Source organism: Pieris rapae, chromosome 16, assembly GCF_905147795.1.
Source record: "Pieris rapae chromosome 16, ilPieRapa1.1, whole genome shotgun sequence".
Taxonomy (NCBI): Eukaryota; Metazoa; Arthropoda; class Insecta; order Lepidoptera; family Pieridae; genus Pieris; species Pieris rapae.
The window spans coordinates 4,322,879-4,335,071 of NC_059524.1; the positions used below are offsets into that span (position 1 = coordinate 4,322,879).

Consider the following 12,193-nt stretch of genomic DNA (forward strand, 5'->3'; position numbering starts at 1 on the left):
ATTTTATTACTCCGAAAATATCTATAGGTTATACTGAACCGATTTCACATGAGAAGCTACTAAGATTTTATACGAGTTGCGAATTTAGATTTAGAATACCAATTTTGCAGCAAGAGTGCTCGCAAATACCGGGTACAATAATGAGTCATAAAAAGCTGAGGTAACGATTTCGGAGACTTGAGATAAAACTTGTCTTAACCCGATCAATACCGTCTCGTTAGTATTCCGGGAATGCAACCGCCGTGTCTGATATCTACAATTTTTATTTCTACGAACTTTCTTAATTATAACCTATACATCTATTCGTAAACGTACTATTGCATTAATAAAAAAATCATAAAAACGTTTTTTATGTATTTGCTGCTGTATATATAAATTTATTGTGTCCAGAAAATTTATAGAACTTTATTGATGCATTGTAAACCTCTAGAAATTTAATAGAAATAAAGCGCAAAAAATAGAATTGAAAATAATGAGAGCTGTGGATCAATAAAGTCAAACCATAGCTGTCCAGACAATCTTTGCGGGTAGTCTAGCCAATGAACTTGAATGACGCGTGGGGCCTCCACTGCGCATGCTGGGTATAAATAGAAAATGGTCCGCTATCTGTGTCCCTTCATATGAATCGAAGTAAATTTAGAATTACAACTATGTCCTTCTCTTTAATACTTCGTAGTATCTTTGCATAGCAATAAAAAAATAAAGTTAAATAATGGCTCTTTCACTACTTGGAATAGTTTTAGTCACTAATTTACAATAAAGAATTTAAAAAATTAAACTGAAACCTACATAATACTGAAAAATAACACTTAATTATTCGTCAGATAACATGTCACACAAATTTCTTTTACTTTATTAAAAAATCTGTTTACTGTTTTGCGTATAGTTTGATACCTTTTTTATATCCCCAAATCGAACAACGTATCTCGTGAAGACCAAGCAACAATCAAAACAGATCCAATGCGAGACCGACGGTGCTGATATTAGTTTCAAAATAAAGTGAAATAAATTAATATTCCTCTTGACCGGAGTCAGATGTCGAGATATGAACTCTATTTTTGGCCGCGAAGCATTTGGGACGCACGCTGGAAAACATACTCTGCCCGACTTATATTTAGATGCCCTACTAACGTAGGATTCTTACTTCGTATTTCATTTGTTATGAATATTAGTTTTGCCACTAGATGCAAAGCTTAGCTTCTTTTGTTTAAATTTGTCGTCCAGCTGTAGGTAAAGCTAACTTTTAAAAGATAACATGCTTCATTATTCTTTATGGCAATCCAATGCTAAGATCAACTATAAACAACTATGACGCTTAACGTGATTGATTATAGCTATTTTTAATACTCTCATTGAAATACAGCCCATGAGCTCAGTTTAAAATATATAGAAGGAACTTTGATAAGAAATAGAATAGCACACAAGAATGTGACTAAGTATCTAAATCTATTCTTTGAAAAATTGCAATCAGAAAACGCGAATAGATTTCGATGCCTTGCGTGTTTGCGCACCTATACATCAGAAGCTAACCTACAATTAAAAGTATATTCTATTCACAGGTGAGGAGCATCCCGGTCAGAAGCAACGTAAAGGTTTCTTTCGAAACCTTTGGAAGAAGTCTCGCCATTATTCCTTAGAGCATCCATGACTCGACAACGAGTCATATCGATGGACACTTTGCTTACCATAAAACCGAAATGCTCTCCGAAGCACGTTACCTACTGTTGTATTTAATCGCGCACAACTACTATTGCAATGATTTATTTATTCGAAATAAGGAATATATTGTTCATAATGTTAAGCGTTAATATTTTTAACGAATAGTGTACACGTGTGAATGTGGCTTTGAGATGTGTAGTTGTAAGTCTTAGGTACAGACGTGGATGTTTGAATAAATCAATTAATAAACTAACTTCCATAGAGATCCGACGATATTGACACACATAATAAAATTGAAATGTCCAATTACTATATTACGATTATAGTCGTCATCTTAGTTTCAAGTTGCAGTTTTTTAAAATTATCATAACCATTACTACCACAGCTGCTGCTTATTGAATTTATTTAAATGTACAGTATTACTATTTATAAATGATCTTTGATCAATCTTATAAAATTTACAATCTACGCTTTTGCGTGTTTTAATTGACACTCACTTTTTATCCCTTACATAAAGCTTGGCCTACGTTTTTCTTGAGTTTTTCGCCTCGACGCTTCTTATCATGTATTAATTATGAACTGTAGAAATGTAGATATACACATAGAAGTTTAAGTACTATATATTTCTGTTCTCACTACGATACTTGGGAGTTAAGCTGAATAACACAGTACATATTTATACATGTTTACACTACAGCTATTGGCACAACAACTTTTATAAGTTTAAATATACTATTTTTGTCGTAGAATTTAGGCTTGTGAACTCTTGTATTGAATAATTTCTAAGAACCAAAGTCATTTTTGAGGACTACAAGTTTTAACATTTTATACCAATTCTTGTATTCGAGTGTACTTAAATCTCTATTATTATTGTAGATTTTGTCAGAAGAAAATAAATTATGTTCATTAGAAAAAAGGTACGATTTTTATTTATCATTATCCTAGAGTAATGAAATATACAAACATGTTTACCGAGATGTGGTTGCAGCGTCTTGGGTGTGATATACATTGGAATTAGATGTAAACATGGTAATATTTATCACTTTAGTAATTGATGTAGTAGTGAAGGAAAAGGTTTCAGGGCCGTCGTCACTCATCCACTACGTATAGATTAATTTAACATTTAGAAATGAAATATTGCCATTTACCCACTTTTATGATTACTTATTTATGGCACCCGGTACCGCAAGATATGCCCTGGAGGATCACGGAAAAAATCGTAATGATTTAAACTTTCTGCTAATTATTAAGAATTTAAAAGTTTTAAATTTGTAAGAGTTAAAATCCATCCCTGTGTGCATTATTGTATAATAAAATCAGTTAATGATACCAAGGTTACTTACCTATATATAAGAAGTGGAAATGATAAAAAAAAACAATCTTGTTATATAATACAAATCATTTTATTATTAGATAGACACAGTTCCCATCGCTTATCAGAAACAATGTACAAAGCTATAGTAGTAATATCAAATATAAACAATATGCACCCTTCGTTTACTGCAAGCCTTGTTTGAGGATAAAGGTTAATAATAATAATTGAGCGCTTCTAGTTACTGCAGCTAAGAGAAAACAGAATGCAAATGGTTTATGTTTCACTACATAATATTATAAATGCGGAATAATGAAAAAAAGAAGCATAGCAAACATTTGGCGTGCGTTAGGCGCGACGCATTACATTGGATGTTATATTTTTCACACGATGGTTCCAGTGGGACTAGAGATTTTTCATTAAAAAGGTATTATTTACTTGGGTTACAGTGTCTTTCATTTCATAACAAGCCCTTACACAAACGCCTATTTGTAGTTACATATATAATAATTGTTGTATATCGTTACAGTAATTTCATTACGTGGTTATAGTGTTTTCTTGCCAAGCATCTGCACACAAAAAATTTACTTCATTTGACTTTGCTATGTCGTAGAAAAATTGCGGATCTTGAAGGTATTAATTAATACGAATCTGTTAGATATAACAGCTGTTAACGACAGATTGCTTGAAAAGAAATAAAAAATCTCTATACATCATACTTTGGGACCGGCTACTAGCAAAGACGCCAGTCTTTACAGCATAGGTCGAATAAAAGCAATTTTAAAATATAAATTTAAACTACGCACAGTCACAATTACTCTGTGGAAGCGGTGAGCGTGTAAAAAAAAGGGTCCAGAATCCGCAAAGTAATTGTATCTGCACACAGTTACTAAGCACATCAGACACTGATGACGCCATAATTTATCGAATATCAAAACAAATGAACGATTCTTATCACTTTATAGAATATACAAAATGCAGTTACTTATTTCCCTGTGGAAAAAATATTATCTTATCGTATTCTTAGATCACGGCGCGCTTCGATCTGGAAGAGAACATTGAGGTGAGTAAACAACACAATTGTATGGCATAACTTAAAAAATAATAAGTAAATACCTACCTTTAATAACCACAGGTAAGTAAATAGTCTCCTAACTTCTCGACTACAGATGCGGCTTGTTGGGGTTGAATGGGTTCTTCATAGAGAGATATAACGATTGCTGAAAAGAAAAATTATTAAATTTCATATAACTTCAGGTGTTACGGCGGTATCACTATTGTTAGCAAGTCTCATAGACACACATTATATTAGGCTTCTTCATAAAATTATATATTGATCAATCATAACAGTAACATTTTACGTTTTATTCAATTAAATGTCATATCTGGAATTTGAAGGTAAAGTCATTTACCTTGCTGTGTCTTCATGCAGTGCACTCCGACCTTGCCAAGCTTTGCGCGTATGATACGGTCTGTGCCACTGAGGTAGATGTACCGCGTACCCGCTATCGTCACGCCGCCACTTGTAAGGAGTGATTCATTTTCGTAACCAGCTGCGATTTTTGCAACTTCGTCTTTTGAAATCTAACAACAAGAAGGATACTAGCTTTATTATGTGGTCAAACTGGATAGATATGTGGTGGAACACAAATCTATGAAGTGAGATGCAGCTTTAGTGTAACCTTGAAATAATGTAATGATAATCTAACAATAACCTTATCATTTAAATCTATCCTACATAAAGATTAAAAAAGCCAATAACTACAACACTATAGCAAAAAAAATTATGATTAATAATATAATATTTTTTATTTTAAATTATACATACTATCTGATATTAACCCTAAACCAAAACCATTCACTTTATTTATCTTGCATTCAAACCATATCAATTGTTTTACAATATTCTCCGAAACATGAAGTCTACAGTCAATTCAGGCAATGATTAATATGTACTTATATAACAAAATATGTGACAAAATATGCACAGACTGCATTAATCGTAGGATACATGATAATAATATGTCATCTTAATACAGCTAGAAGAAAGAGGCGGGTTCACTTTTGAGATTACAAACCATGAGTAGAGACCACACATACATAATGAAAGAGATTTTAGGTTAATTAAAAAAAAAGAATATATGGTGGTTATAACGATATTTATCCCTATATTAATGAAAATAAAAGTATCAAAGTATACATAGTCAATATTTGTTTAAAACTGTGTTAAACTTATTATTTACAGTTATAGGTCTAATAAGACACAGATGGAAAAGGAAATAATATTGCATTAATTCTATTATATTATATATATTCTTATATTTAACATTAAACAAATCATATGTTTTTATCATAAATTATATGAATTATCATGTTAAAGACAAGAATCTAGTATATTTTTGTATTATTTAAAATGTATATAGTAGTAAATAGATTTTTAATCATAACCTTTAGTTACTAAATAAACTATATAAAATTTGTTTAGAAGTTACTATACAACAACAGTGAAGGGATCACAAAAATACTCTAATATTTAATAATGGGAATATAATTAAATTATATATTTAAATGAAGTAAAACACCATAAGTACATATGTAAATTACAAAGGTAGCGATTGACGATGACTCATTCTTACCCGATATTGCAAGATTCGGCGTAAATAAGAAATCAGGGGATCAATGGTTAAACAAAATCGATAACTAGTAACAATTCAATGAACTGAACCGCTACAAATCTTAAAATAAATGCCTATGCTTTGGCGACCTGTTTAAAATAAGTAAGAGTAAATTATTATATTTTCAAAAAGTACCGGCCGGCGAGTTGGCTAAGGAAGCCGTTAAAAATGTTAATTACTATATTTTATCACGAATAAAATTATTTTATGAGTAGTCTTAGAAAAAGGTTAATATGATAATAAGAATTAAAATAACACCCCATGAGGCGTTCTCATAATATTTCCAATAGGAACAGGTTGCAAGTTGCTACCACATGTCGCCATCTTGCCAACTTTGTGATTTCGTTTATAATTTGTCGCAATAGTCTATTTATTTCCAAAAAAGTTCTTTCAATTCACAATTATAATCACAAAAATCTATACTTGTAATTATCGCATATCACAAAGGAATAAAACTTACATCAAAGCCTTCAGACTTGGCCCAGACATTTCCGTCGTGACCGGCAATTGCAGCCTTAGAAACACATCTGGATGCAATTAACTGTTTGTCAACATAATCTTGCCAGCTCATTTTGATTAAGTTCTTAAAAATTAAAACTAAACTTTGCTATAACACAGTCTTATCGCTGCAACGAGCTAACGCTCCACACGAACAAAAAGCACTGCCGTTTCAAAATGGCAGCGTTCATAGACAGCAGACACAACAGGAAACACTTTGTGCCAACATAAGAATATTACGGGTGCGTTTACTGTAAGATTTAATTTGTAGCAATTGATCCACAGCTGCTATACAAGCAATACTGCCTGTAAAAAAAACGAACAGCCAAACATGTTTGCCAGGTTTGAAACTTCCAAAGTATGTACATTCCACAAAAAGTAGTACTATATAAAGTAGTATATACTACTTTTATAGACTAATATATTATATAAATTGATATTAAGGTATAGCGAAAAAATGATACAAATATTTATTAAATATTTTTTTATGCATAACGAAGTTTCTAAATACTGAGGGTTAGAATTTAATTGTAAATTCAACAAATAAATTAAACGAACAAGGTACGCTCAGAGACATCAATTAATACAATTACTTTAAATCTTAAATAAATTACACAATTTCATGACACTTATATTTTATAATATTATATGAATTGCTCGCTTCTAGAAACCAGAAATCAGAAAGATGCCAGATGCAGAAACTCAAAGTAAATGTGAGAAAGAGTAAATAGAGTTGTTTTGGATAATAAAATGTTCCAGAACTATCGATAATAGAGTATGAAATACTTTAAGTAACGAAAAAACGTATAAATGAATAAGTGTATATTAAAGGTTCATGGCAAACTTTAATTTTACAATATATTTTAATAACTGGAAATTAACTAACTAGAAAATATAAAATACGAATGAAATAAATGAGGCCAAAATATATTTCTTGTGAACGGGAGACGTATTTGTTACAAAGTACAAGAGTGAGCAAAAAAAGCATAATTACTGTTTCTCCCTATCTTCTTACAATATTTTTATATACAGTTTTATTTGTTGCCTACGGGCAGTAGTGGTTATAACACTGGCGCCCTTTAGCAACTCTGTAGATCTCGATGGGATTATTGTATATCGCAGATAGGTTTTCCTCCTGTTCTCGATTGCAACCTACGACTATGTTATTGTCAAAGTTACAAACAATAATATTCGCAATGCTATCCATACATTTGGAAATATCTCTCTATGTATTTGTCTATCTATATTCACACTGTTTACATACTGTATACGTGCTTACGATCATATAAATAAATAAAAATCTGCGTTTACTACATAAGACGTTATGCCACAGAATTTCCATCTAAAGTTCTAATATGTACTTACTAAACGAATACATTAATAAGGTGTATTTTTTTTCGATCTTATTTCTTTCTCTCTCAATCGCTCTCTCCCTTTTGTTTGACAAAATTGCTGCACATCTTCGTGACGTTACATAAAAATTTTGTTCTTATGCGCTTAAAGAAGTTTCACTTCAAAATTAAAGAAATTTATTCTAATCAGCCAAAAAACCATTTCAGACTTCGACATCACATAACATACAACCAACTGTCTCTGATTTAGAGTCTACAGTTAGTATAAGACATCTAAAAGATAAATAAGATAAAAAAGAGATCTAACGTGATATTTTTCTTTCATTTTGGCCCCGTTGTCATATCCGTGACTCCTGCAAACGATCAATTCTTGTCCGTATTAATTAAAAACAGCAACCACTGTCTATCACCGCTACGGGACCACACTTCAAATAACGACATTCCTAACGCTTGGTCACGTGACTATCTTCATATACAGCAACTATAGCGAAGCACGCCTGTCACGAAGTATCTTTGTCTTGCCTACTAGACACATCCCGCGATCAATAGATTTTGAATTTTGGCATTTACTTCTGTGCTGCCAGTTAGAAATAACCTTTTCATTTCCGTCGTTGAATTACTTATTAAATTAGTTAATATAATAATTTCATCATAGAGTATTATAATAAAAATTCCTGTGCTTAAAAATTCGTTTTCTAAAATTAAAAATTATAAGGTTTTGCATAACAAGCTTAGAAGTGAACTTAAGTAATTATTTTCAAAAAGCTTCTCTAAACTTAAATTGACCTTGCTAGTTCTTTTCCGTTCAGCTACCGCGATTGGAACATGTCTTATTCACCTGAAAGAAGGTAAGATAAGTTTTATGGACGTTTTAAGCAGTGTATTTTACAAAAAATGTGTGTGAAAAGTGAAAAATTAAGCCATGATCAAAAAGGTTCAATAGTACTTGCGTTTCTATTTAGGAAATATATTAAAATCATATTCACCACGGTCGCCGATTGCCAACATGGCGCTGGTAGGAGAACATTATTACTAATCCGGCTCCGTGCACGTGTTTTATAAATTAATTGATTTTACGGCGCAAAATTGTTTAAGAATGTGTGTATATTTTCCTTTCTAAAACACGGCATTACATGGTGTTACTTTTATAATAATTACCTATAATAACAATTTGACAGTGGGGAAACTAATTGAATTTTGCATATTCATCGATTTTAACCTTTATATATATATAATATTGGCGTTATGCATATTTTAGTTTTGCACGTTATGTTATTTTCTTATGTTTAAGGACGGACGATTGGACAGACGATGCTAAGAATGGCCCAGCAAAGGATCAAGGTTACGAGGGTCCTCCCGGAATGGAGCCTGGTGGAGCCCTCGACACTAACTGGGACGAAGTCGTGGAAAGCTTCGATGACATGAATTTGAAAGAAGAATTGCTGAGAGGAATATACGCGTACGGTTTTGAGAAACCGTCTGCCATTCAACAGCGTGCTATCATGCCCTGCATCCAAGGCCGCGATGTCATAGCCCAAGCTCAGTCGGGAACGGGCAAAACTGCTACATTCTCTATCTCAATTCTTCAACAAATTGATACTAGTATTCGTGAATGTCAAGCTCTTATTTTGGCACCTACAAGAGAGCTTGCTCAACAAATTCAAAAAGTAGGTGATATTAGGTAGTTATTACTTATGTTTATGTACTATAATACAGTTTCAATATCAATGCATTATTTATTTGTAGGTGGTGATAGCACTTGGTGATCATTTAAATGCAAAATGTCATGCCTGCATTGGTGGTACCAATGTACGTGAAGATATGCGTCAGCTGGAGAGTGGTGTGCATGTTGTTGTGGGAACACCTGGCCGTGTTTATGATATGATCACCCGTCGGGCTCTGCGAGCCAACACTATCAAGCTCTTCGTACTTGATGAAGCTGATGAAATGTTGTCAAGAGGGTAAGACTATTATTAATTAATATATAATAACTGGATTGGCATCAAGGTTGAAAACTTTATTAAATTATAAAAAGAACATATATCAATTTAACTTATCTTTTGACTAATCATTTAAAAAATTAATACTGAATAAAATTAATTATTAATTGATATTATATTTCAGATTTAAAGATCAAATCCATGATGTATTTAAGATGCTCTCCGCTGATGTTCAGGTTATTCTGCTATCAGCTACAATGCCGGATGATGTATTGGAAGTCTCAAGATGTTTCATGAGGGACCCAGTGCGCATTCTTGTACAAAAGGAAGAGGTAATGCATAGTAAATTTGAACATAATACAGTTGATAAATAAACAAAATCATATTTCGGCACTATGCTCTTTTCACATGTTAATTTGATTAATTATATAAATGGTCTCAGTAATTTGATATTACCTTGAGCTATATAAGCTAATCATGCTTATTACATCATTTTTATTCAGTAGAGGATGTCTTAAGTTACATAATGGCATGAAAATTGATACTTTAAGTCATCCCTTTAGCTAAGCCAACAAGCTTTTGAAGTGATATTTAACATTTAATTAGGTATCATTATGTTATTAAGTAACTGTCATTTTATAGTATATTTCATTGTAAAATTTTTGTATTATTGACTCAAATCCTTTATTGATATTGTTGCTCAGGTAGTAGAGAAACTCCCTTTTAATTTATGTTGCAAACTACAATACAAGCCTCAATAGATTTTTTCTTACACAATTGTAAAGATTTGAAACATTAAAGAACAAAATGTTTTATCTGCAAAAAAATATATTATTTGTTATTATTATTAGTTTTTTGATTTTATACTAACAAAGCAATATTTTTTAATACAGGCTTTCTTAATATTGCATTGTTCATATTTTTTCAGCTTACCCTGGAAGGTATTAAACAATTCTTTATTTCAATTGATCAAGAGGAATGGAAGTTAGATACTCTCTGTGACTTATATGATACTCTCTCAATTGCTCAGGCTGTAATTTTCTGTAACACTCGTCGCAAGGTAAGTGTGAATGTGAATTTTATTACTGGAAAAAATAGAAATCAAATTTTATGAACCACTGCTCTATTTAAATTATTTTCAAATATTATTAATCATGATTCTGGTTTCACTGCATCTCAATTTAATGAATATTAGATAATAAAGGTATGAAGACTAAACTGAAATTATGTGTTGTTTTGTGTGAAGAATTATTAAAAAATCTTCAGTAATTTTCAATGTACAAAAAGTAGAAGAACAAAAAATCAACTAATCTGTCTTATAGTATATTTTAAATAATGATTATTACCAGAAATCATAATCATAAATACAACTGTTTCAGGTCGATTGGCTAACAGAGTCCATGCACAATCGTGATTTTACTGTATCTGCTATGCATGGAGACATGGAGCAACGGGAACGTGAAGTGATTATGCGGCAGTTTCGTACTGGGTCTTCTCGTGTGCTGATTACTACTGACTTGCTTGCCCGTGGTATCGATGTACAGCAAGTGTCTTGTGTCATAAACTATGACTTGCCCACTAACCGCGAAAATTACATTCATAGGTAATTGTTATTGCACTTTATGTAAAGTATCTGTAGTGAAAATTAATTCTAATTAATTATATTGTATTTGTTGTACAGAATCGGAAGAGGAGGTCGATTCGGTCGTAAGGGAATCGCCATCAACTTTGTGACTGAAGCAGACAGACGAGCTTTGAAGGACATTGAGGAGTTTTACCATACTACTATTACTGAAATGCCCAGTGATGTGGCCAACCTTATCTGAGGTGCCTACGCATTCCGGTTTATAATTTTTGTGTCCTGCATACTATTGCGATATTTTTACAGTGTGAGTATTAGGAGCGCCTTCCAAGTACCGCTGTGCTATTTTTTATTGGAACTCATTTCATTTGGACCGATATTTGTTTTAGTTTAATTAATGATTACATACTATTATAGTCTTATAAATATAAGTTTAATATACTTTATAGGCATAAGACCGGCTTGGCCGGATGGCCCCCGTTCCGCGTAGACCCCTTTGTCATTTGCAGAGGGGTCTCATCGGGTACTGGAGAGGCTATTTCAATCACAAAAGTACTAGAAGGAAATATTGTATTGTAACCTCATTTTCCAGTTGTACATAATATGGTAACTGTTTTGTAATTCAGTAAATAAATATAATTAAACATCTATTTGGTATTGTTATTGAAGAGAATTGTAGCACTCCATTCCCGATCGGAACCTTTTTGGAAGGCACAAATACTGAGCTAGTAAAAATTTTTGTTTACAGAACATCTACCATCTCGCCTGAACACTTTGGATACAACTATGTGGAAATAATAAATCAAAATTTCCCTAATAAAATTCATTACTTTCTTTTGTCAGGCCCTATGCAACCTCATTGGTACCCATCCTTGTTCTTTTCACCCAAATTGTAGCCTTTATTGTGGCACTATAACCAAAGCCTGTTTTGCATATTTTTTATTCTTTACATGGTTTTTGTTTTGAATAATTTTATTTTCGAATAAATTGCTTTTTACAAATGAACTTGGTAATTAAGGTTCCTGTATACATTTTATATAAATTAGTCAAAAATATTTATTGTGAATTCTCTTTCAAATACATGTTAGCATTCTCATAATAAATTGTTTTCAGTATATTCTATGTTATATTCAATACCAATAAGCTGTAAGGAATTTCATACAATTGAAAATAAT

At 32.0% G+C, this 12,193-nt stretch overlaps 3 protein-coding genes across 7 annotated transcripts in view; 2 read left to right on the forward strand and 1 right to left on the reverse strand.

The window, feature by feature from the left end:
- Nucleotides 1-3,805, forward strand: part of LOC110999663 — a 125,092-nt gene extending 121,287 nt beyond the window's left edge. For both annotated transcript variants that reach the window (XM_045631691.1, XM_045631692.1), the window contains one exon: nucleotides 1,560-3,805. In XM_045631691.1, coding sequence (XP_045487647.1) covers nucleotides 1,560-1,648 — 89 coding nt within the window. In that variant the 3' untranslated portion in view covers nucleotides 1,649-3,805. The remainder of the gene's footprint in view (nucleotides 1-1,559) is intronic.
- On the reverse strand, nucleotides 3,044-6,335 carry LOC110999647 (profilin). Its single transcript, XM_022268812.2, has 4 exons — nucleotides 6,107-6,335; nucleotides 4,384-4,555; nucleotides 4,092-4,191; nucleotides 3,044-4,016 (listed from the first exon to the last, which is right to left on the reverse strand). The coding sequence occupies exons 1-3, from the start codon at nucleotides 6,215-6,217 to the stop codon at nucleotides 4,094-4,096; spliced, it is 381 nt and encodes a 126-aa protein (XP_022124504.1). The 5' UTR covers nucleotides 6,218-6,335; the 3' UTR covers nucleotides 3,044-4,016; nucleotides 4,092-4,093.
- A 1,851-nt stretch (nucleotides 6,336-8,186) lies between these two features.
- On the forward strand, nucleotides 8,187-12,135 carry LOC110999673 (eukaryotic initiation factor 4A). Of its 4 annotated transcripts, none has more exons than XR_006750727.1 (8): nucleotides 8,187-8,344; nucleotides 8,788-9,163; nucleotides 9,243-9,457; nucleotides 9,621-9,768; nucleotides 10,365-10,496; nucleotides 10,816-11,039; nucleotides 11,118-11,325; nucleotides 11,767-12,135. XR_006750727.1 is itself a non-coding variant. In XM_022268854.2 (8 exons), exons 1-7 carry the CDS (start codon nucleotides 8,322-8,324, stop codon nucleotides 11,260-11,262), a joined length of 1,263 nt encoding a protein of 420 aa, XP_022124546.1. In that variant the 5' UTR covers nucleotides 8,187-8,321; the 3' UTR covers nucleotide 11,263; nucleotides 11,767-12,135. The 4 variants fall into 4 exon arrangements, 2 of the variants coding, with proteins under 2 accessions (XP_022124546.1, XP_022124547.1); XR_006750728.1 differs by lacking the exon at nucleotides 11,767-12,135 and adding an exon at nucleotides 11,468-11,668; XM_022268854.2 differs by having other exon boundaries at nucleotides 11,118-11,263.
- The last annotated feature ends 58 nt before the right edge of the window (nucleotides 12,136-12,193 follow it).

Bases quoted from the DNA above. Each gene is read 5' to 3' on its own strand.
- LOC110999647 (XM_022268812.2), bottom strand. From the start codon at position 6,217: ATGAGCTGGCAAGATTATGTTGACAAACAGTTAATTGCATCCAGATGT. The intron at 4,556-6,106 runs GTAAGTTTTATT...TCTTGTTGTTAG, and splicing joins CCAAGTCTGAAGGCTTTGAT to ATTTCAAAAGACGAAGTTGC. The intron at 4,192-4,383 runs GTAAATGACTTT...TTTTCTTTTCAG, and splicing joins CTGCATGAAGACACAGCAAG to CAATCGTTATATCTCTCTAT.
- LOC110999673 (XM_022268854.2), top strand. From the start codon at position 8,322: ATGTCTTATTCACCTGAAAGAAG. The intron at 8,345-8,787 runs GTAAGATAAGTT...CTTATGTTTAAG, and splicing joins TCTTATTCACCTGAAAGAAG to GACGGACGATTGGACAGACG. The intron at 9,769-10,364 runs GTAATGCATAGT...ATATTTTTTCAG, and splicing joins TTCTTGTACAAAAGGAAGAG to CTTACCCTGGAAGGTATTAA.